At 32.9% G+C, this 24,015-nt stretch overlaps 1 protein-coding gene across 20 annotated transcripts in view; it reads right to left on the bottom strand.

Annotated features, from left to right (window-relative positions):
- The window catches only part of ntm (neurotrimin), a 628,604-nt gene that overhangs the window by 5,565 nt on the left and 599,024 nt on the right, over nt 1-24,015 (bottom strand). For 10 of the 20 annotated variants that reach the window (XM_087269717.1, XM_087269724.1, NM_001040293.3 and 7 more), the window contains 3 exon segments: nt 13,859-13,990; nt 12,107-12,227; nt 8,339-8,490 (listed from right to left, as the gene is read on the bottom strand). In XM_087269717.1, coding sequence (XP_087125843.1) covers nt 8,339-8,490; nt 12,107-12,227; nt 13,859-13,990 — 405 coding nt within the window. 20 annotated transcript variants of the gene reach the window in all.

Genomic DNA, 24,015 nt, shown 5'->3' with positions numbered 1-24,015 from the left:
ATGCTTACACACCGGCGACTTCATTGAAAGAGGAGAGGATTTAAGCTCTGTCGACGAGTCTCCTGTACCTGCAGTTCAACAAGCACTTCAACAAGCCTGTTTTTTCCCGCTTGGCAAGACAAGCTGACGTGACATGGGGGCGTGGCAGCATCGACGATTCTATTTTTTGATTCGATAATCGAAATTGAACAGAAAATTTCAATCACCCCTACTACAAATGCATAAATAACTGAATGAATGTTTTATTAAAGACGATGGTTAAACCATATTTGGTAAACGGAGCTAATCAATTTTGAGCATGATTTAAGACCTACAACAAAATATATGACTGAATTTAAGACTTTAGGGTCTTACATTTTGTTTTTGAAATGTAAGACTTTTTAAAAGCCAGCAGAAACCCTGAAATACTGTTATAAATAATTGTTCATCTTAGTAAAGCTATTAACTATCATTAACTAATGGAACCTTATTGTAAAGTGTTACCAAGTTAAATGACTTATTTATTGGTTGGTTTATTTAGGGTGAAGTTAAGGTTTAAAGTGTTATTTTGTAGAGTTTTACTTGTAGAATGTTAGACAAACAGTGAAAATAAGTTTGATTTTATTGTGTCAGTTTTCTTTTATATCTGTCTCCCGTTTGCTGTGAACAATCTCCATTAAACAGAGCAGCAGTATTCAGTGTTGTGTGCTGCTATTATCATCTGTGTCTATGAAACCTCTGTCTTTCAGAGTCATTTCTCCAGGATTTGGGGAGTTCTGCAGGCTTTCTTTAGGGACGCCTTAGCAATTATTCTGAGTCAATCCTGCACAAGTGTAATTATACTAATGTGAGCTTCTCACAATCAAATTCAATGCAATTAATGGCTCTCCGGAGAGAAAACCGTTACCAATCCCACGGTTTTTTAGGCCAGACAGTGGAGAAAAGTTGGCCAGGACAAGATTTCTATTCTTGGCAGAGAAGAAAGACTAAAGGACAATACAAGGACAAATCAGTGCAAGCATCAACAACACATGAGAAAACCCTTACAAAAAACAAGTAGGAAAGACCAGAGAATATAAGAACACCCCAAATGTCTTATTTACAAACATGTAAGTCATATTTATCCAGTCTGCATATCTTACCGCTTAAATAAATATCTACTTTATTTCAAGTTACAGATTGAGAAAGTTGCTCTTCATCGACTATGTTGCTCTTCCGCATGTGACCTCATTTAAGTATTTCTGAAAAACTGGGGCTGAATTTTGTTTTTGAATTAGCAGTTATTCTGTGTTTACTCAAATTGTTTCAAATAATGTATGTCAAACTTAGACCTTTGCCAAAAACATACTGAACATAGCTAACCATTATTGTATTTTAATTATTAAGAAAATAAGGTTTGATGCTTTTTTAAGATTTACTGGTTAATCACAACTGCAATCTTAGCATGACGTCTTCCTTTTTAAAGGATACTAACATATATTCAAGCCAACAAGATATTGGATATATTTATTATTATAGAACTTTATTTAACCCTAAATATATTTACATATTTTGTGTGATTTATATTTACAGTTATTAACACATATCGTTTTTTTTTTTTTTTTAGTTGTACAAAATATTAATTAATTTTAATACATATTTTTAAATGAGTTTTAATAATAAGTTTTAAATAAATTAAACAAACATTAATAGAATTTTTGTATGCTCATTTTTAAATAGATTAAAACAATATTAATAAAATTTGAATATGTTAATTTTTAAAGCGATTAAACAAATATTAATAGAATTTGCGTATGTTCATCTATTTGCATTTAATTTGTTATATTATGTTGAATTAATTACAATATTTTATATACTTTCTTATACATATTATTTATAAAAATATTAAAATAACTTAATTATAATTTCATTCTAAAATGTACTATTTTTATAAATACATTTAAATATCACAAATATGATTCTTATATAATGTTTAATATGTGAATAATTTGTTTTTAATGAAAATGCACTAGTGTGAATTCCATCTAAAATTTGGATGATAGTGAACAAAAAAGGCAAGCCTTCAGGTTTCAAAAAGGATTGAAAAGTACAATAAAGAAGTCTGTTTAACTCCTGCATTATATTTTTAAATGTTCAGAAGGCACTCAATTGCCAATACTTTACTCAAATTATTACATAAAATAACATTTACTTCTATTTACTCTTGATTTATTATCATAGTTATTAAAATAATTTGTGTATGTTCATTTTTAAATAGATTAAAACAATATTAATAAAATTTGAATATGTTAATTTTTAAAGCGATTAAACAAATATTAATAGAATTTGCGTATGTTCATCTATTTGCATTTAATTTGTTATATTATGTTGAATTAATTACAATATTTTATATACTTTCTTATACATATTATTTATAAAAATATTAAAATAACTTAATTATAATTTCATTATAAAATGTACTATTTTTATAAATACATTTAAATATCACAAATATGATTCTTATATAATGTTTAATATGTGAATAATTTAAAATAAATAAATATAATCATAATAATACTTTATCATAAAGCTACTGACATGTTTATACTTTTTTACCACAGGATGGATGAGTTTTAGTAAAAAGTCTGTAAATAAAATGTAAGAAAGTGATTTTAAACATACCTGGTCTTTCCTACTGTTACAGTACCATGATATATTGCATTTACCTTGACATTGTAAGATTTATGTACCATAAACCAGTACTGTTTACAGGTAAGACCACGGCACTCTTTTGTAAGGGGCAAATGTACATTTAAAGGAAAAGCTCATCTAACAACAAGCATTCTGTCATCATTTACTCGCCAAGTCAATCCAAACTGTTTCTGTTCTTTCTTCAAAATGGACCAATATTAACTGTATATTTATTAAAAGATAGAGATTAACAGTGAAATACTGGATCAAACATGTAAGTGGGTGATTTGTTTAGCATTTATATTAGTGCATTTTCCCTTAAAAATGGCATTTTAGAATGAAAACTTTCTTTGGTCGTACTGGCATTTTAACGCTGTTTAAAAATTGTTCTTGTCCACACTGGGCATGCACATAATATGTTGGCATCCATACTTGCTGCCCACTGGTAGTGTTTTTTAATGTAATACAGAAAAAAAAAAAAGAAAGAAAAGAAAGACTATTCATGGTCATTTGGCATGCACATATTATCATCATATTAAAATGGGGTCTTAAGCATTTTCAAACACTTTATTTTGACAGGTTGAAAATGCTGTAGTAGTGTGGACACTACATAGGTAGCCTTAACAAAACCTATTTGTTTTTAATGAAAATGCACTAGCGTAAATTCCACCTAAAATTTGGATGATAGTGAACCAAAAAAGGCAAATCTTCAGGTTTCAAAAAGGATTGAAAAGTACAATAAAGAAGTCTGTGTAACTCCTGCATTATATTTTTAAATGTTCAGAAGGCACTCAATTGCCAATACTTTACTCAAATTATTACATAAAATAACATTTAATTGTATTTACTGTTGATTTATTATCATAGTTATTAAAAAACGAGAGCATATATTCAAATAACAAATGAGACAGTAACAAATCAGATTACATGTTTATATTTACTTAACACATGACCAGCTTTACAATACTTATTATGTACTTATAAGTGACCTTATTATGTACATGTATTATCTTATTATTTGCTCATTAATTACCTTATCTAGTCAAATTGGGCATTTTAAATGGCATATTTAAAAAGTCTGCTCCAAAACCTTACATGAACTGTGCTACAAGAATATGTTACACTCGAATATCATTTAGCATATTGTAGTAATTGACTCTCTCATAGAAATTGGAGCTTAATAGTCCCAATAATAGTTAGAAAATTCATATTTTGTGCACATGCATTTATTCAGAGTTGTGTATATTTGCTTAATAATGTATTGTTAAAAAAGACAGATCTAAATCATAAATAAACAGATGACTATACTGAAAATAAATCAAATGTGCAACTATACAATAGATAACTGTGAAAGCATCTGAACTGAGAATACCCCAAATGAGCCACTACAACTGGATAATTGTAAAAAAACTAAACAAAACAAAAACAAAAAAAAACTATTTGGCTTATTTACATAGAGAGCGGGACTTAATACTCATAATTATAGTTTTAAAAATGCTACTTTTTTGCACACACAAATAAATTCAGAAGCATTCACATTTGTGTCATTATCCATCTTAAAAAAAGACCACTCTAAATCATAAATGAAAAGCTACAACACTAAATAAATAACAGTGTAAAAACTTGGAAGTTATTAGTCATTAAGTCACATGCGCCGCGCATCCTTTTTGAAGTCTGAAAGCTCTAGTCCCCGTTCACTGTAATTGCACAGACTGAAGAACAGTATTTAAAATCCTTCCCTTTCCCCCAGAAGTATGAAGAGTGCAAGCAAATGATGACAATTTTCCTTCAAGTACATTTCTCATCAGCTGAGCAACAACGAAGCACTTTTACGATTCTACAAACATCAAAAGACCTCATATGACTCAAACGTGTACTTACAAACAGCAGATGAACAGCATGAATTGACATAATGAAGCCATGCCATGGTGGAGGATGGTTAGAGAGGAAAACGAGGGGCAAAGGAGAAAGAGAAAGACTGTTTAGGGCTCCAGAAAACAGAGCCATTCATCAAGCCACAGTGACTGAAGGCAGAATGAGGCACGTCAGTGACCCACGCACCAATTGAGAACGTCACTCAATCTGCTGAATATATTATTGACGTTACAAAATGGGATTTTAAGCTAATAACTTTCTTAATAGAATAGCTAGTGGCCAATTTACTATCTGACAATCATGTTCTGTCAGACGAGGCGCAACAATTATGTTACCCCCTGTTCAATTTAGGGAATTTTGTCCCGATAAACTGGACGGCTTGGCCTCGTCATGTTGCGGTTGATGTGAAAATCAGGATGTTTGTGTGTTAAACGCGTTGGGACATGTTTTATGAGATTATGAAATGAGCAGCATGCCAGATATTTCATGCACACTACTAACCTTGCAATAGTGTTGAACTAGTGGGCTCAATTATTTCTACATTGACAAAAACAAACACAAAAAAATCATGAAGGAGAATCCTGAGATGGAAATCTCAAAGATTAATAGTTGCACCAGACTGAAAACTATATCAATTTGAAATCCAAAGTGTTTACAGCAACAGTTATCAGCTCTGGTGAAGAAAAGTTAATGCAAATAATGAATCAAAAACAATTCCAATAGTTCCAAACAACCATTTCTAGTAAATGTGAAAAGGCTCAGGATAAGAAATTTTGGCATAAAAGGACTGAATTTAGGGGCAATTTTTTCATTCGCCACCATATAAGCAATGCTTACAGTTAACTCTTTTAACTGCCCCACCAAGAAAAAAAAATCGATTGCATTTCTTAACTCCTTATGTTGCTAGTTAACACACTCAATTAATTTTTTCAACACATCCCATAATTTTTAAAATATCAGCATCTACCAAATGTTTGATATGTCAGTTTATAGTAAAAGTACCAGAATTAATATACTATAATATATATATATATATATATATATATATATATATATATATATATATATATATATATATATATATATATATATATATATATATATATATATATATATATATATATATATATATATATAAATAAACATTTGTGAATACTAAACTGTTTTGAAGTATGCCATAAAATATTTCAGATTCTCATTCAACATGTTTTCTTGATTTTGGCTTCATTCTTAAAAATAAAAAAAAGGTGTAGTGTAGAAGTGCAACAGGATTATGATTGATTGATTGTCTTGTAAACCAGCAATGCTGAGTTTGTAAATCATTATTTAAAACTGTCATTCTTTAAATGAATTTAACATTCATTATTTAAAATTCAAAACACGGTCAAACATTTGGTAGAACAGGCAGTTACACTGTAAAGAAAAGTCTTACATTTCTTTGTTGAATCAAATAAAATGTTCTAGTCATTTCAATTTACATTAGTCAAACTGACTAAAAATATTAAGTTTTACCTTTTAGAACTAAAACATTGATTTCGTTTACATGGACACCAATAATCCCATTTTAATATGATTAAAACAATCCTTTAATTAAGAGTCTACCATGTAAACAGTGTTTTTTTTAGATAATTTAATCTGATTAAGGGCATAATTAAACTAAACATAAATCAAATTAAGACATGTGGAGTATGTCGTTTTTTGTGGCGTTACTGAAGTACACACACATAAACACCTTAATCAAACTATTACCATCTTGTAGGACTTTTCGTTGCGTTGTGCAACAAGATAGTCTATACATACATGTCTGTTTGTTGCTATTCTCATCACCAATCGAGTCAGTAAAGGACCACAGACACATACACCGCAAAATGTGGAGTTTTTTTCTCGTATTCAGCATGATATGAAATTCCATTAAAACAATACACTTCCAGTAGTTCTTATCCACATCCAGTATCTCGTTTGTTACGGGGCATGCATAGAATGTTCCTGAAGGAAAGTGAAAGTGCCAAATTGCAGTTAAAGTCAACAAATTAAGAATGAAACACTGTGGATAGTGTGGTGACGGAATGACATTAATCGTATTATGCGCTATAACATGTAAAAGGGATCATGAAAGAAATATTCAAAAATCAACTCATGTAAACACCTTAATCATATTAGTGTCTTATTCAGATTAAGGCAAATAATTTGATTACTGATGTCCATGTAAACATTGTAGCCAGTGTTGTTGAAACCTGATTAATTTATTAAATAAGTTAAAGTAACATAAAAACATTTGTCATTATGACTTTTTGTCATATTATTTATTTTTCTTGTCTTTTACTTCAAACAGTTAGATTTATCCAATAACTTCAAAGAAGATTTCATCATCAAATGTTATCAACAAAATGTTTAATGTCGAGCGGTTGATTCCGCTGTGGTGACTCCTGATAAAGAAGAGAAAACCCAAAGGAAAGAGAGTTAATGAGTGTTTAATTCTGATCAATAAATAAATTAATACATAAATAATTAAGTTAAGGACTTAATTAGGCTCCAAATTAGAGTCAGGAATTACTTTTTAAAATCTGTCACCTTGAATTGAACTCCAGAGAAATAACAATGGGAGAAATCACAATAAGTAAATATATCTAGTCCTTAAATCATACTTAAATCAATTAGGCAAAGCTAAAAACGTTTTACCAATAAAATTTTTTTTTTTTTTTTTTTGGTGAACCCAAAAGAAGATATTTCGAAAAATATTGGAAACCAGTAGTCATTAAAAAATATTATGGATGATTACCGGTTCCTAACATTTTTACAAATGTTTTCTATTGTCTAATTGTATTTCATAAGAAATGAACTCAAGCTTGGAATAAGTGTATGGTAAATAAATGATGGCAGAATTTTCAATTTCGGGCAGACTATTTCTTTAAGAGGCCCAAAATCAAGGTTAAATAATAATAATAATAATAAAGACTAAAAGAATTTTCATTGGCATGAGTTTTTAGAATCGCATCATTGTCTTTTTATGTCAGTTAATTAAACGTTATATAAAAAAAAAAATCCTTGAATGCCTTTCAAAGGTGGCATACACAAAAACTTGCATAGCCTTGTGTAAATAATCTACCAAACAGCATATACACATAATAATAGAGGTATGGTTGTATACACGGCAAAAAAAAAAAAAAACTGTCATTTCATTGGTCAATGCATCAACAAAAGTTGGTTATAATGCTTAATACACAAAGTTAAATAATTAGCAGAAAATTGATGCAATGTGCACATATCTAAACATAATGCAGCACATTTATTGACCACAACTACAATACATTTAATGCTCAGAATCTAGAATTTTCAGCAGGCACCTTGATGTAAAAACAATGTTATAAAACACATCAAAAAACATTTAAAACAATGTAAATTAAGTTGTGAATTAACATCAAATAGATCTCAAAATGATATCAAACTGACATATAACATTGACAGCAAAAAATGATAACAGGACTGTCGTGTAATTGATTTTTGACGTCAATTTTGGATGTCAAATTAATGTTATTTTGACATCAATGGTAGTTTACATGCAAATCAAAAGTTTAATATGAAATTAAACATTTTAATGTATAATACTTTTGTGTCATTATTTGGGTAGTCAAAAGTATATCAATGTGTGGATGTCAAATTGACATCAAGGTTTTGACATCAAATCGATACACTTTTTAACATTTTTTATGTCGTTTTGATGTCGCTGGATTTGTGCAGCATTTTTGTCCCTTTTGGTGGCATTTCTACTTCAAGACCCTGTTAACTTCCGACCATACTTCAAATTGAAACATACCGTATAGCACGAAGCTGGTGTTGGCGCTCCCGAGTTTATTGATGGCGACGCAGGTGTAATTTCCGTAGTCTGCCTCGGACACGTTAAAGAAAGTCAGCCTTGAAAGTGCTCCGGCAGCCTCGATCTCAATGCCATCTAAGCCATTGAAGATCCTGCGAAACAGTCAGCAAATGGAGAGACTTGAATCAACCCAGCCTTGTTTACGCCACATCAGAGCCTCCTTTGAAGCTAGAGGTTACATTTGTGACTGCAGCAACGTTTTCGGACGCAGATTGCGGCGGGCCGGGATACATTAAAAGCAGCAAAACGGCAGGATTGAATTGCTGGCAGAGGGAAGCGCACACATGCACGTTTAATTATGATATAACATTGTGAGAACTTCACTTGACATCAAAGACAGTTTGAGAGAGACACATTTCAACCAAAGGCACTCCAAAGTCAAGTATTTTGCTACTGAAAACTGAACGTTTGACAGAACATCTCGTCTGACATTTACAACACACACCTTGCTGTATCACTGCTAATGTTATATCTCCAACAGATCTAGTGTAAATACTAAGGGTGATAAGATGTATCAGCTACATATCACAATCGACAATTTAATGCCAAATCAAAATGTGCAATGTTGAATTTGATAGCTTATTAATTAGGACAGGGGTCTCAAACTGCTGGCCCGTGGGCCATTTACAGCCCGCCCTCCTCCTACCTCCAGCCTGCAACAGACGTCAAAAATATAACAAGATTCGGCCTGTTAAATCATATATTTTTGAACCACTATCATTGATGTGCAGTAGCGAGTAGTCACTTGTGGTTTTGACCTGTCAACTAGTTGACATTTAAAGTACTACATTCAGATTAGTTTTACTTTCATTTTCTCTCAGTGTACAGTTGAGAGTAACACACATGCGTTTTAATTCTGTGGCTGTTTTGATCATTAAAATATATGTCCGTAAGTGATCTTTTTTTACTAAATCTCTGTTTCTGTAAATACTCAAGGGTCATTTAACTTTTATTAGATTTATACTGCTTGTATTTTGTTGTGCAAACACTTCTTCATGGCTTACACATTAAGCGTGTGGTGTAACATATATGATTATTTGGCTAATATTCAATTCAAATGGTCTCATTTAATATAATTTTTTTATAAATTTATAACTTTATAAAGTAAACATGAACTTACTTTTCCCCTCTTTGTTGTAGTTTTACAAATAAAGAAAGATACAATATTGAGAAGAACAATTGCCAGTGAAGTCACTAAAGTTACCGAAACTGCTTTCGGCTGCTTTTACGCTATTGGGACAATACAATTGGTTGGGACAGAATAATCGTTATTATGCCTTTTATTTGTAGTATTTTCATAACAATTTAAACTCCTTCAATATGTACAAAAAGAAGCAAAAAGCCAGAGATTTGACTGCATATACTCTGTTAAAGAATGACTGAAGCCTGGTTTATACTCGATGCGTCCGCTAGTTCGCTTGAGTGCGCACCGTGAATGTGACATCATCGCAGAGTTTGCAGATGTTCGTTTTGGGTGTGTGCGACATGATTTTGGCCTGTGGTGCGCTGTTTTTTTTTTTTTTTTTTTGAGACTCGAGAAACAGTCTGAAGACATTTTGTCTGAAAAAGTACGACTGTACAGACATCTTTATGATCTGTGATCATAGAGATAACCTAATGATCAATCAATCTTGGCTAGAAATTGCAACAGCCGTGGGAAAGGAGAAGTTTTTGTTAAAAAGTAAAAAAAAAAACATGAAGGAATACATTTGTTAAAACCAAAAGAGGTCTTGGCAAAGGTGAAAGTATAAATAAATTAGTGGAACTCCCCCCAGTGACTGGCCTCTTTTTTTAAGCCACCAACATAACAGATAATCTAAGTGCCATAAGATATACTGTTACTAACCAACATACTTGGGCTGTGCTTCAACAGAATTCCTTCATAGAAAGAACAGCCAAAAAGGAGAAATCTATGGATTTGTCCTGAATGGTAACAGCACTGACAGCATTGATAAGTGCGTTTTTATGTTTTGATACAGTTTCTCTTTATAACAAATAGATTTTTCCTACCAGCAATTATTAATCTAGATAATAAAACAAAACAATAAAAAAAAATCAAACTTAATATAAAAGCAGATACTTAACAGCTATAACATTGTCACTAATGTCTAAATTGCTGAGAAATATCCAAAATAGTGATGTAAAATAGCTGAATTGGAGCTCTGACAGGGACATGAGAGTTTTAAATGACAGTAGCCCTTTTCACACATATCGACCCTTCCAGAAACTTACCGGCCTGTGAAAAATACAGGTCTGTAAGTGTGAACAGGCCCTTTTTGAAAATACTGGTAAATTCGTTCTGGCAGTTTCCGGTAAAAGCAGTTGTAACATTACTGGTAATTTGGCGGAATGCTGCTCTGTGTGAACGCAGAAGAAAAATTGAGCGTGTTCATGCTTAGAACATGCTGACGTGAGACGTCTACTCCAGCCAATCAGGATATTCAGATGCATTCACATCCATGCAGTTTATGAAAATAAAAGCCTTTGGATACTTTTAAAGAAACATTTAGCTGCTAGATGTTAATCAGATTACATTTCTATGTTTCTTCTTAATGCCAAGTGTGTAAAATGCTTGTGATAAACTGCTGTTTCTTTACCTTCAAGCTCTGTTTTAGTTGCTTGATGCGTCTGTGTGCTAGCAGCCGGTGAGAGCCAGAACACTTATTATGTACATCTTGACATACGAAAGTGTTTCTCCCTATGTTTCCACAGGATTTGTAATGTGGTCAAATGTGTAAACATTTAGCTGCAGTTTTGGAAAAATTCCGGAACATCCTTGCCCGTGTGAACAGCATTTAAAAAATAAAAAATAAAATCCGGTAAAGTTATTCCAGATATTTACCGGTATCGCTGTGTGAAAGGGACTTGTGAGTGTGAGTGAGTGGCCACAATTATCAGTTTGTGATTATATCTCTCTTTTGTTCTTTTGATATGTGATCCAAATAGTCATCACATGAAACAGATAATATAGAAATGTTTAATTTAATTATTATTTAAAATATTTATAACACAAAAATATATAATTCAATACTGCATTATGCTGCAATTCTATGGAGATCCCAGTGTAGCTAGCTGCCATTAAGGCGAAGCCAATTTGTATCTTTTTGCCCACCAAACTCCGCACAGGTTACATGACTTAAAACTCTCAATAGTAACAGAACACAACACATCATAACCATAATAATCCCAATCTCAAGTGGGAGGCTGTCTTTTTGTCAATTTTGATCAAATAACTACTGTTGCTGCTACTATACACAAACTTGAATTGTTGTGACTGAAAGAGAAATCACAGTACATTAGAAATTAAGTAAACTCTAAAGGAAAAGTTCACCAAAAAATGAAAATATCCTCACCATTTACTCATACTCAAGAGGTTCTAATCTTACACAAATTGCTTCTGAACACAAAACAAGATATTATAAAGATTGAAGGGAAAAAAATCAGCCATTGACATCCATAGTAGGAAGAAATAATCATATGAAAGTCAAAGGTTGTTTTTTTCTCAACATTCTTCGATATATATTCATTGTGCTCAACAAAAGAAAGAAACTCAATCAGATTTTAAACAAGTATAAGTAAATGAAGACAGGATTGCTATTTTTAAGTGAACTAAGATTCCTGACTTTATTTGAAATATCCCTTTAAGATTCATGTTACTGTAAGCGTCTATAATTTCATCAAGTCTTATAAAAGGACCTGATGAAGTACCTTCTGTCATCTCTGTACCACTCAAAATCTGCCTCGGGTACAGCATCTGCCTCACACTGCAGGACACCTCTCTGACCCAGAGTCACGCCAACATCCCTGCCATCTGAAACACTGGGAGCATCTGAAAAACAGTACAAAAACAGAGCTTCAGTCGGTCAACTTGATGTAAACCTACTAGAGTAATGCTTACTGACTATCATAGGGCAATGGCTTAAATACTGTATAAAATCAAGAAAAAACGGCATGTATACAGTGATAAGTTTACTTGTGATTAAGGTTTTATTTTGCATTTCATTATATATATTAATAACATATAAGACTCAAATATATCAACGAATATGTAATTCAGACCTCTTCAACCAGTAGTGATAATCATTTTATTTCATTAAAAATATTAATTAAATGATTATAAATTAATTTAATAATAACATTGATTTAATTTAATAACTAAAAGTATAATGTTTATAGACTGTCATTTTTACACAAAAATGGGTTTTAAATGTCTTAAAAGTCTTTAAAAGTCAATGATTTTATTCAGTATAAAAAAGAAATATGTTTTGTTTATTATGTAAATGAACATGTAAAAATACAATAAACACAATCAATCATAATTCTCATATTACTACAATGCTTCGGATGTTTTACCATTCCATTGCACATGTTATCACCCCTTTAAATGTGTTTTAAATATATCCAAAATTAGTCTTTATGTGTCGAGGACGAAAGTTAAGTGGGTTAGGAGTCAAGGAAGAAAGTAAAAGTGAAGAGCGGACGGGGGAGGAGGAGGGGGATCAGTAAAATGAGGTGCCTGATCAGATTTCAGAGGTTCCGAATCAGGCTTGTTCCTTCATAAATTAAGCCCTGAGTATAACTTTAAATACATGAGTGTGGTTTAATATTCTTTTGACCACTGTGTTTTTTTTATTTTATTCTGCATTTTAAGATAATTAATTGCACATTAAATTTTCATTTTGTATTTATTTTTTAAATAAAATCATAAAATGTCTGTTTATTCACATTCAAATATATAAACCATAATAAATCAAAAATGAAAGGTAGAAAGAAAGGTAGAAAGATATTTACAATGCTTCGTAAAAATCGTAATCATCAGTAGAAAGAAAGTATAAAACATAAATAAATGTTGACTATCACAACTTTTTATTATTATTGCAAATAACAATTATTTAAAAAAAAAATTTAAACATTATCCAAGGAATAACCTCACAAAAAGAGGAGAGAAAGAGCAGGAAATAAACAACAGATAAGAATAAAGGGTTCAGAACAAAAAACTACAAATTGCAAAACCTATTTTTTTTCATAAACCTCACAAAATTATTTTAAAGTTATTACAAAACATTAATACATTATGTAAATACTTACAAAAATACAAAGGAGATTAGAAAAAGATCAGGAAAATTAACAACAACAAAAAAAAAAAAAGAACTAATTGCAATAACCAAATAGTTTTCATAAACTTCACAAGAAAGAAAGAAAGAAAGAAAGAAAGAAAGAAATAAAGAAAGAAAAAAAGAAAGAAAGAAAGAAAGAAAGAAAGAAAGAAAGAAAGAAAGAAAGAAAGAAAGAAAGAAAAAAAGAAAGAAAGAAAGAAAGAAAGAAAGAAAGAAAGAAAGAAAGAAAGAAAGAAAGAAAGAAAGAAAGGAAGGCCAGATTTCCAGCATGGTGTTGTGCATCTGTGTGATATGTTGCATATGTATGTGAGCATATGTTGATCTAAATTCATGAGGCACTTACAGTTGACTGTGAGCTCGACCGTCTGTGTGTCCACAGCTATGTCATTGGCTGCGGTGCATTCATACACTCCTGCCCGATAGCGGCTGATGAAGGGAATATCCAGAACCTCGCTGTCTGAGCTCAGGCTGTCATCTACATGAGAAAAATAAATAAATAATGACTGTTTTGATCCATATTAAAATCTGGATATACCTATGCATTGTCAAATAATAACAATTCAGTACATGAAAATAGCCATACCGTGAGCCACACCATTGTTTGCATGTACTTTGTCATGCTCTACATCATTTAGACCTGAAGTTTATATTAAACTTACTCTGTATGTGGGACTCTTATTTTGAAAATGGGAAACACAGCAAAGTCAAAGCCAGCTGCACCAGTTTGTGTTTTACATATTACTAAAGATAATTAGAAAGCAAAATGCAGGATATACAGATGAAAAATTTACTCGGCACCAACTGACGGTGAGTTCATTTGTGTCTTTTGTTAATTTATTGTGTTTATTGTGAGAAACACCTTTTAGAAAATTTTATTGTAGATTTTTTTGGGCTCAAGTGCCATTTGTTTACACAGAAAAGGCAAGGTTTATGACCTGTCCTGCAAAGAGCCCGCAGCTCCACTTTTTAGAATGCATGTGTAGTAATGTTGGTAAAGGATAGGCAATAAGCAGAACCAAACGTAGTATTCAACATAGGTATTTAATGAATAGAAAGAAATAAACAAAGTTTAATCCCCTAAACACAACCATTGAACAGCAAAAAGAACTGAAATAAAAAGAACTTAAATACACAAAGACAAATGGGAAGTACGTGACAAATAGCAGAGACAGTAATCATAACTAATAAGCCAGTAAGTTTAAACTAAAGCGACAGGGAGTGACACATAAATACACTAAACTGAAATAGACATAAACAAAACTGGGACAAATTCAAATGCAGCATGGGCAGTTTGGTAGCATCTGATTTGAACTCAGCCTCAAACAAAATACCTATACGACATGGGCCACAGACACAAACTAAGAATCTAATAGTTTTAATTTTAAAAGCTTGACAATGATGTGTAGACTGTCGAGTATGTTTTATGTTTAGACTATTGTTTGAAATGTGCAACATTCCATAGGTGATTTAAAACCCTTGTTGAAGACAAAAACACCAAACAACTATAATTGCTTGTTGAGGGTGTTGAACCCGGAACAACAAAGTGCGAATCACATCAAGATGCATGTGTCTCATTATCACTGAAAGGCTGAAATATTCCTGATTTTCGAGTATTGTCACATCCATACTTCCTACGGTAAAATCATCCACACTGTAGAGAATGTTCATGCCCCTTCTTGCAAATTCAAACTTCAACTCCCCTTAAAAAAAGCACCCGCTCTGATGTATTTATAGTCATTCGTGTCCTATTGTGGTAGAAGGCGTCACTAGAGATATGAAATTCGATTTAAATATGAGTCTCTTTCTCTATGCAGGCACTTTGAAGTGTTAGTATACACACTGGAGTCAAGCGCTAAAACATACGCCGCCTTTTCATGTTCACGAAAATCCAGACTGGGAGAGGGGAAAAAAAAAAGTGTTAGTGGAAAAAGAGATCCTTGTGATGCAGTTCTCAACGTCAAACGGTAATACGTGGATGACTTAAATAAATAAATATAGTCCCAGATGTAGTTTCTGACAGCAAAATAACACAGCGCATTCACTTAAGTGTGTTCTGAAAGACAATGTCTTACACCGGGGAGAAGCTGTTAACGAGAAAGAAAGAGGCACTTCCTTTAACCTGATGAGGAGTGTCAACAGAGAGACGCTCTGGAGAAAGAAGCTCATTACCGTTCAGCACAATATATACACATCTCATGCACTAAGACTGCTCAGGAAGGCTGTTGTATAATCTACTGGTTTATTGTCAAGTTGTAATTCATAGACTTGACTGTATATGTATATCGAATGAACCAATTAAAATGGTGTAAGAGCTTTTTTTGGCACACTTCACACCTGGGATTTACTGTGATATTCGGTGATTCATAACACGCAAATAAACCGCTACTGACACTTTGAGAGTCAAAAAATAAATAAATAAATAAATATTAATAAAAACATACAGGCCAAACAAAATTAATATGTGTGGCTCCTGACTATATATAAAGGTCTTGTTTAACATAATTCTTAATGTGGTGTTTATTTATTCATCAGATCATCTAAATTCAGGTAGGGCTGGTCGATAAACTTTTTTTAAAAATATAACTTTTTTTATAAAAATGATAGAAGTTATTTAAAAATAATAATAATAATAATAGTCAAATCTCTTTTTCTCTCCAGTTGGACCGGAGTCATTTTCAACACTGGCTCTTCGGGAAAATTTGCCCTGGCGTACATTTTGAGAACCTAGAAATACGTGCTTGCGGGTACATATGGCTGCATTTTATGAATAAAACAGACTATATGGGGTGGTACCACTGACTGCTTACCTCCATATGGACAGCTTTTCCAGCTTGACTGGTTTGCTGGATAGCTCGCCATGTATGACACCGAACTTCGGAGGCAGAGCGGAACCAGGGTTAGAATTAAACAAAATAGGGTTTTACAAACCAGGTAAAACAAAACCTAAAAACAGCACATGAGATCGAGGCAGAAGCACTCATCCGCGGTGGCTTTTCTCTGTTCTAGTTAGTTTTTGAAAACACTATCGGTTGGGATTAGGGAAGGGGGTGTGCGGGTCAGTTGATATCAAGCGGATGCGCACAAGAAAGACGTCAATATTCGCAGTAATGCATCCGGCAGCCCCTGGTGAATTTATGAGAAATGGCACATATGAGAAAACATGGCCAGTGGTGGATTTGAGAAAACTAAAACTGCAAGAGAATGTAGTTCAGGGTACATATTTGTCGATTCAAATTTTTGATGAGACTTGGTTGGTCATTTTACATGACATAACATGACTAGCACGTTTACAAATTTAAGAGCTACAAATCAAAAATCAACAGCTACATTTTTTTACATTTTCAGAGTAAAATATATATACACAGGTAAAACTAAAATTAATACATGTTGTTCCGTATGATGCAATAAGAAGAAAAACTTTTCATGAAATCATGAAATCATGAAATGTATGCTCATATTTTCATCGGCATGCTAAAACATCTGTATACAAAAATGCAATTAAATATTCTGACTTTATTTCCTCATAATAATCTCATAATCCTGCCACAAAACCATTGTGCGATTCGTGCTACTACAGTAAATCCCTGGCAATCGTTTTGGTATTTAGCGATTTGGGGTAAGTGTTGCCTACAAATTTATATAAACATGACTGGAAAATCTTTTTTTGATATTTTATGCAACAAAACAAAATCAAAATACTCTAGCTTCTAGTTTGAGTAAAACATTTTTGGTTTTAATCTGTAAAAGAACAGAAAAATTATCTAATAAAAATTTTTTAAAAGCTGTCATTTAAAGCCTTTTTTGCATAAATTAACAAAATAGTGTCATCTTTTCAGATTTGTAGATTGATTTTTAGGCAACACAATAATAATGTTAACTTTAGATTAAATAATGAAGCAAAAGTTGTTGGAAATGTGTTATTTTGACTGTCACTTTCTGGAAAAAAAAAAAATACTCCAAATAAAATTTTTATTAGAGATTTTGAAGTAAGGTTATTACCAGGCACACACGGAATCTGTGCACAAAGAAATCTGCAGATTTACGCCGATTTTTGGCCCATTGTTGTGTTTATTTATTTACTTGTAAATGTGTGTAAATGTATATACAGTCAGTTTTTAAATTAATGTCGACTTATACTATTTTTAATAATATTGACTAATATAAAAATGTTTATTTGATTTATTTACAGTACAGTAGTACATGCGTAAAGTAATATTTTCTGTCATTTAGTAGATATATTATATGAGAGACTTGCTTTGTTTACCAAATAAGTGGATCTAATTGGATTTGCATTATAAACATCAAATAAAAGTTAAAAAGCTATTATTTTTATTTATATATTAAGTTTTTGGTTACGATACTCCCAAAATAATTCTGTATAAATCCACAGATTTTTTTTATTTTTACAAAATTTTCAGCAGAAAAAAACAAAAACGTTTACAGATTCTGTCTGGCTCTAGTTATTACTCCTTCATAGAACAAAACAAAGGTATTGGGCTTTTATCCAAACCCATACCTAATTAATTAAAAATAGATAACTTTGAAGGGGTCTCTTAATATCTTTAGATATCTCTATTAATATCTCTGTTAATATCCTTATCTTTGTAATGGTTGAATGTGTTCAAAAACCTCCTGAGGACTTAGCATGATTGTTATAAAAGCAATGAGAGAAATTTACCAGCACAAGCAATTCACACTTCACTGTGTTGAATGAAAACAGATCACAAACCAAATCATAATTGCCATCCACAGACTATTCATACGTCTGCTAACAAGGGTGTGTTGATTCAATAGTGCTCATCGCACTGGTCACTTCCATGTGGGTCATGCGATTCAAATACAAGTGCACACAAGAGATGCATTTGCATCTCTTGTGTTTGCAGTTTGCATGTTCTCCCCGTGTTCACATGGGTCTCATCTGGGTGCTTCCCACAGTCCAAAGACATGCACTATAGGTGAATTGGATAAGCTAAATTGGCACGTAGTGTATGTATGTGAATGCAGGAGTGTATGGGTGTTTCGCCTAGTTGGGTTGCAGCTGGAAGGGCATCTGCCGTGTAAAACCTATGCTGGATAAGTTAGCGGTTCATTTCACCATGTCGACCCCTGATGTGTAAAGGCCTAAAAGAAAATGAATAAATGAATGAATGATTTTCCATGGTAAATTGGAAAATAAGCATATCTTGCATGCAAAATGACATTTTAAATGGTCATGTGAAAGTAGAAAACAACTTGTATATTTTGAATATAAATATAATTTATATAATTATATTTAATACATTTATATTGCATATAAATGAATATACCTGAAAATTCTTAAATTTGAAATGTACAACATAATAACTCATGCTTTAAATGTGTATGTGTATAGGTTTGTCACATATCAGGACATAAATGTATATGATGAAATGGTTATGACCCATGATGGTGATGGTAAGTTGTGAGGACATTGCTGAATTTTTTCAAAAGGCATATAAATCATACAGATTCTTTTATTTTTCATAAAAACTCTGCACACAATTTGCATTAAGGGTTATGGCCTTGGGTAGGGTAAAAATCATATGGAACTTTCCAACAATTCACAAAAAACAAACCTGTATGCGTGAGTTTGTCTGTCAGTAATATATATATATATATATATATATATATATATATATATATATATATATATATATATATATATATATATATTCATTTAGTAATTTTCTTTTTGGTTTAGTCCTATTATTAATCAGGGGTTGCCACAGCCTAATAGACCACCAATTTATCCAGCATATGTTTTATACTCAGTGGATGCCCTTCCAGCTGCAACCCAGTACTGGGAAACATCCGCGCACACACACACACACGCACGCACGCACGCACGCACGCACGCACGCACACACGCACACACACACACACACACACACACACACACTCACACACACACTATGGCCAATTTATTTTATTCAATTCACCTATAGCGCATGTCTTTGGATTTATTTTTTTTTTTTCTGATGGAACTTGATGCAGGTGATTCATTTCACTGTTGACCCCTTAATAAATATTACTACTAATAATCTGTAAAGCTTCTGAATATGAATTAATTTCTAACTTACATCATTTAAACTAATTTGCTGAAGTAAAAAACGTGTTTCATGGGTACTGGCCTTAGGATTGCTGCTGTTCCCAATACCAAATAAACTAGCAACAAATAATATGATTTACATTCAGCTTGTCAATTATCTGATGTAAGACAGACTCGGGTTCTCTTTTTTTTTTTTTTTTTTTTTTGCATATATGATAGAAAGCGTGAGTTTAAAATGTGACAGATTGCCATGCATATAACAACACACTCACTGTGCTGTCAGTGAAATCCTCAAGCATACAGTCTGTTCGCATGCAGTATGCTTTTAAAGGGGAAGAATCGACAGGAATATCAAAAAATAAAACAATAATAAAAAAATCAGAAGTATGAAAATAACAAAATAACTAACGTGTGGAATTTTCGTTGGTTATGTCATAAATTTCAGCTTGTTTTTGATTAATCACCAACCCTATAGTTTCTTCTATCTCATCCAAAATATCGATTTTGATTTTGGTTTCCCTCTAAAAAGCGCATGATGCTGTTGGTGTTGTAAAGGACCGTGTAAGCAAACCATCAGCATTTGATCCCCAGTCCCGCTGAAAGGAAATGTGTTGCTTTGGCATCAGGTGCATTGTGGACTGTCTTCCATCAAAGGGAAGATTGACAAAATGGGAGCGTTTATTTCCATCAGGGGCTCGGGGTTTCACGGCTGCCATAGAGGATTGTATCAGCGCAAAGTACTTGAAGACTGACATCTCAGGCTTTTCCCTTCATCAATACAATCCTGAAGCACATTCATTATGCATTTTCTTATATAATGCAGCCGCTTTTGTATATTCATGACTCCCGGTGGCATTTTGAGTGTCAGTCAATAGTGCGCTCAGGGTTTGATTTGCGATATTATCACAAGTTGGAATCAAATGCCTCTTTGAGTTGAAATGGTACAATGATCGTCTTGGGTGTCATAAAACATAGAACAAGCGCCAAACAACTCTATTAATGGAGAAACCAAACTCTGAAAAAAAAAAAGTCAAACAGGCTGCCAGCCACTTTTACATTCTCAGACAGCATGCTCACTGGTGAATACTGTACACAGAATGATTAAAATAGGCAGTTTTAGCATGATTGGTTGAAACTTCAACCATGTACACCAGCCTGCTTACAAATTAATGCTATTTTATTACAAGTTCCTTAGAAAGTTAACTTTCTTCTGAACTGAACATTTTGAAGCCTTACATACACACTGAAAAAAATATTTGAGCAATACTGTTCCAAACAATTTATATGGGCTGGCTGAATTTAAACAAACTAAATTTAAGAATGTTTAACTTAGAGTTTTTTCTCAATTGTATTGGCACATTTTTAAAAACAGTCTTAACATTCTCTAAACCAGGGGTCTCAAACTCAGGCCCTGTTTACACTAGTGCGTTTTAGTTTTAAAACGGCGTTTTAGATCAAAAACGATCCTCGTCCACACTAGCGTTTTACCTAGCGTTTCTGAACATATCTCCGAACACTACGCCACCAAAAACGTATATCACGTGACCATTCGCACATTCTGGGCATGCGCGTTCTAGTATAAACAGAAAGCATGTGTCTCGCTCGGCATTTGGTTATTGTTCGTCAACAAACGCCGGTTGAACATTAAATGCAAAGGCAAAGAAAGCAAGAGAGGTATTTTTGTGGACAGACAACGAGGTCGAGTTGTTCCTTAAACGCAACAAATGAATAACTGCACAATGGCGCCTAAAACAGACAATAGTGCAAACAAAGCTCCCATTTCTGTGCCCATGTTGTTTTTTACAGTACTGTCTTCCGGTAGCGTTAAAGCCATGTGTTATAGTCATGTGATAGGGGCTTGACGAAAAAAGGAAGGATACGCAATGACACAAAAGCCCCAATCAGGTAGCGAATCTTAGCAGTCCGGCCTCCGTTTTCAGATGTCTCCGTTTTTGCTCATCCACACTGAGACGGAGCAGCAGCGTTTCAGAATGAAAACGGCCTCTCCAGAGTTTTCAAAATGCTCTGTTTTCGGCGCTCGAGAACTCCGGTATAGTGTGGACGGATGGTGTAACCGTAGCAAAACTTATGCGTTTTAAAACGAGAACGCATTAGTGTAAACGGGGCCTCAATTTAACCTGAGGGCCGCTGGAGGCCGAGTCTGGGTGACGCTGGGCCGCATCTGGTTTTCCACAAGAAGTTAATTATATTATTAATTTCTAATTTGTTATTTTTTTTATCTTACTTTGTTAAAAAAAATAAAATAAAGAGATTTGAGAAGATTGGAATCTTTTTACACAAAATAAGATAAACAGAATATAACAAACGAAAAATAAATAAGAAAATAATTAAATCTGTAATAATAATAATAATAATAATAATAATAATTAGACTTACTGTCATCTGCTGTGCTGTTAAAAAAGCAACAATGTGTTGTTGTCATTGTTTTGACTACTTTTGCAACATATAGAAATATATGTAACATTCATTGTGTGAGGTAATGGAAATACAATGCAAGTAGCATAACCCACAGATAACGGTGAGACCCTATTATAGGTCCGGTTACCGGGGACTCCTATTGCCGATGGACAGGTGTCGATATGTGACTGCAGACGATTGCATTAGGCTGCATTCGGTTCCTTTTCTTTTATTATTGTGTGCCATTTCAGTTCACTTCCAAGTGAAAAATAGTTATTTGACTTACGCTGCTTCTGTATCATGCAATCCAGATTCAGGGATCTTGAGATCTCTTTTGATCAGCCTCATTATCAGATTTACTCATATTATGAAAATGAACTTGATTGCCTCTTTGCTATTTTAAAAATACAGATATAATTTAGGTAGGCCACTATGCCATTATGTATCTTCACTGATCACTGGCCGTGAAACAATAACCAACCAATAAGAGTGATTGTAAACATAAGAAAGATGATTGGTTAAAAAGATTGTTCAGGACGAATAGTTAAACGTGAATTTTGCTTTAACTTGTGAATAGTGATACCTTCATGCATGTGCCATCCATATTAAACTTGGGCCGCACTGACAATAAACTGCGCGTTTGAAACCTCTGCTCTAAACTGTGAGTGGAAATCTCAAAACTGTTTGCTTGAAGTTCAAAACTTTATTGCATGTCTGCAATAAAGTTATTGTAGTTATTGTTTTAGTAATTTGGCCAAGGTCACCAAACTGTAAAGTGTGTTTGTCCATGCAGGAGGTATAACAGAACGGTTCTAGGGGCAAGTGGTTGTAAAGTGAGGGATATGGGAGTTACACAGAAGTGATATAGGGGGAGGTTTAGCATTTCTACATATAGTTTCTAAATAATGAGGGACGGGTGTGTATGAGGGTCAGCTTCTGAAGCCGGTTGCCAGAACCTCTGACAAAAGAAACAAGTGAGAATCAGAAATTACATTTTTTTATAACATGGTACATGTAAAGCAGTCATAATGAATTGTTTTAGCTGATATCTATGTGAGGTGCCTGTCTTAACCCTCTGGGGTCTATGGGGATCTTGGGGCTCTGGAGAAGTTTTGACATGCACTGACATTTGTGTTGTTTTCAGCATCTTAAAGACATATTGATGGCTAAAGTGTGATAAAACTGTAAACAGCACAAGCTGAGCTACAATAATACCTAAGCAAAATGTTTGTATGTGTTTGTGTTTTTGAGAAAGAAACGTTTATGCATGGTTAGTGAAAAACAAAAATGTTGAAGTCACTGAAACAAGGCCGTGAAACACATATAGAACATTTGTGCACAAGACTTTTGAGAACTGGATCTTGTAACCTAGTGTTTTTGCTTCAAAATGAAGTGAGAAACATCTTGTTTACTTGCTCACAGAAAACAATATAATAAATAAAACAATTTAAGTCACTTTTTGGTGATGGTTTATGCGAGAAGGCGTGAACTATCATTACTATGCAGTGAGTCACACCTAAGAAGTCACAGACCTGCATAATAAGCCATCAGACAGGTATGTGACTAAGAGGGAAGAGTTTCAAGAAGGAATCAGAGGAAAGTTTATATACTTTTTTGTTTGCAGTTTATTTAAAATATATTAATCACACAAAATATCTGGAGATACACTTGTCAGAGACAGTACACTCTATGGAACGCTGCAAACTTTATAAACTAACATATAGCAAATCCACTGAAAAAGTTATTTGTAAATTAAGAGTTTTGTTGCAAAATGAGATTTATCCATTTTGAGAAAGGTCGGTTAATTGACATTTTTATTTAAGACATCAAAAGTCAAGTTAATTCACAAATTTTATACATTAAACTATTACTTGAGCACGGTGAAGTCCAGGAACACAATATTTTTCAATCCATGATATTTTTAACTTTATAATCATAAATAGTTCATGAATAAGTAAAAAAACATGCAAAATGCAACATATTATCTTAACATTGTCAAGCATCTTAAATTGGTT

The sequence above is a fragment of the Danio rerio genome, chromosome 10 (genome assembly GCF_052040795.2).
Source record: "Danio rerio strain M-AB ecotype USA chromosome 10, GRCz13ab, whole genome shotgun sequence".
Classification (NCBI taxonomy): domain Eukaryota; kingdom Metazoa; phylum Chordata; class Actinopteri; order Cypriniformes; family Danionidae; genus Danio; species Danio rerio.
This window is presented reverse-complemented; position numbering and strand designations above follow the sequence as displayed.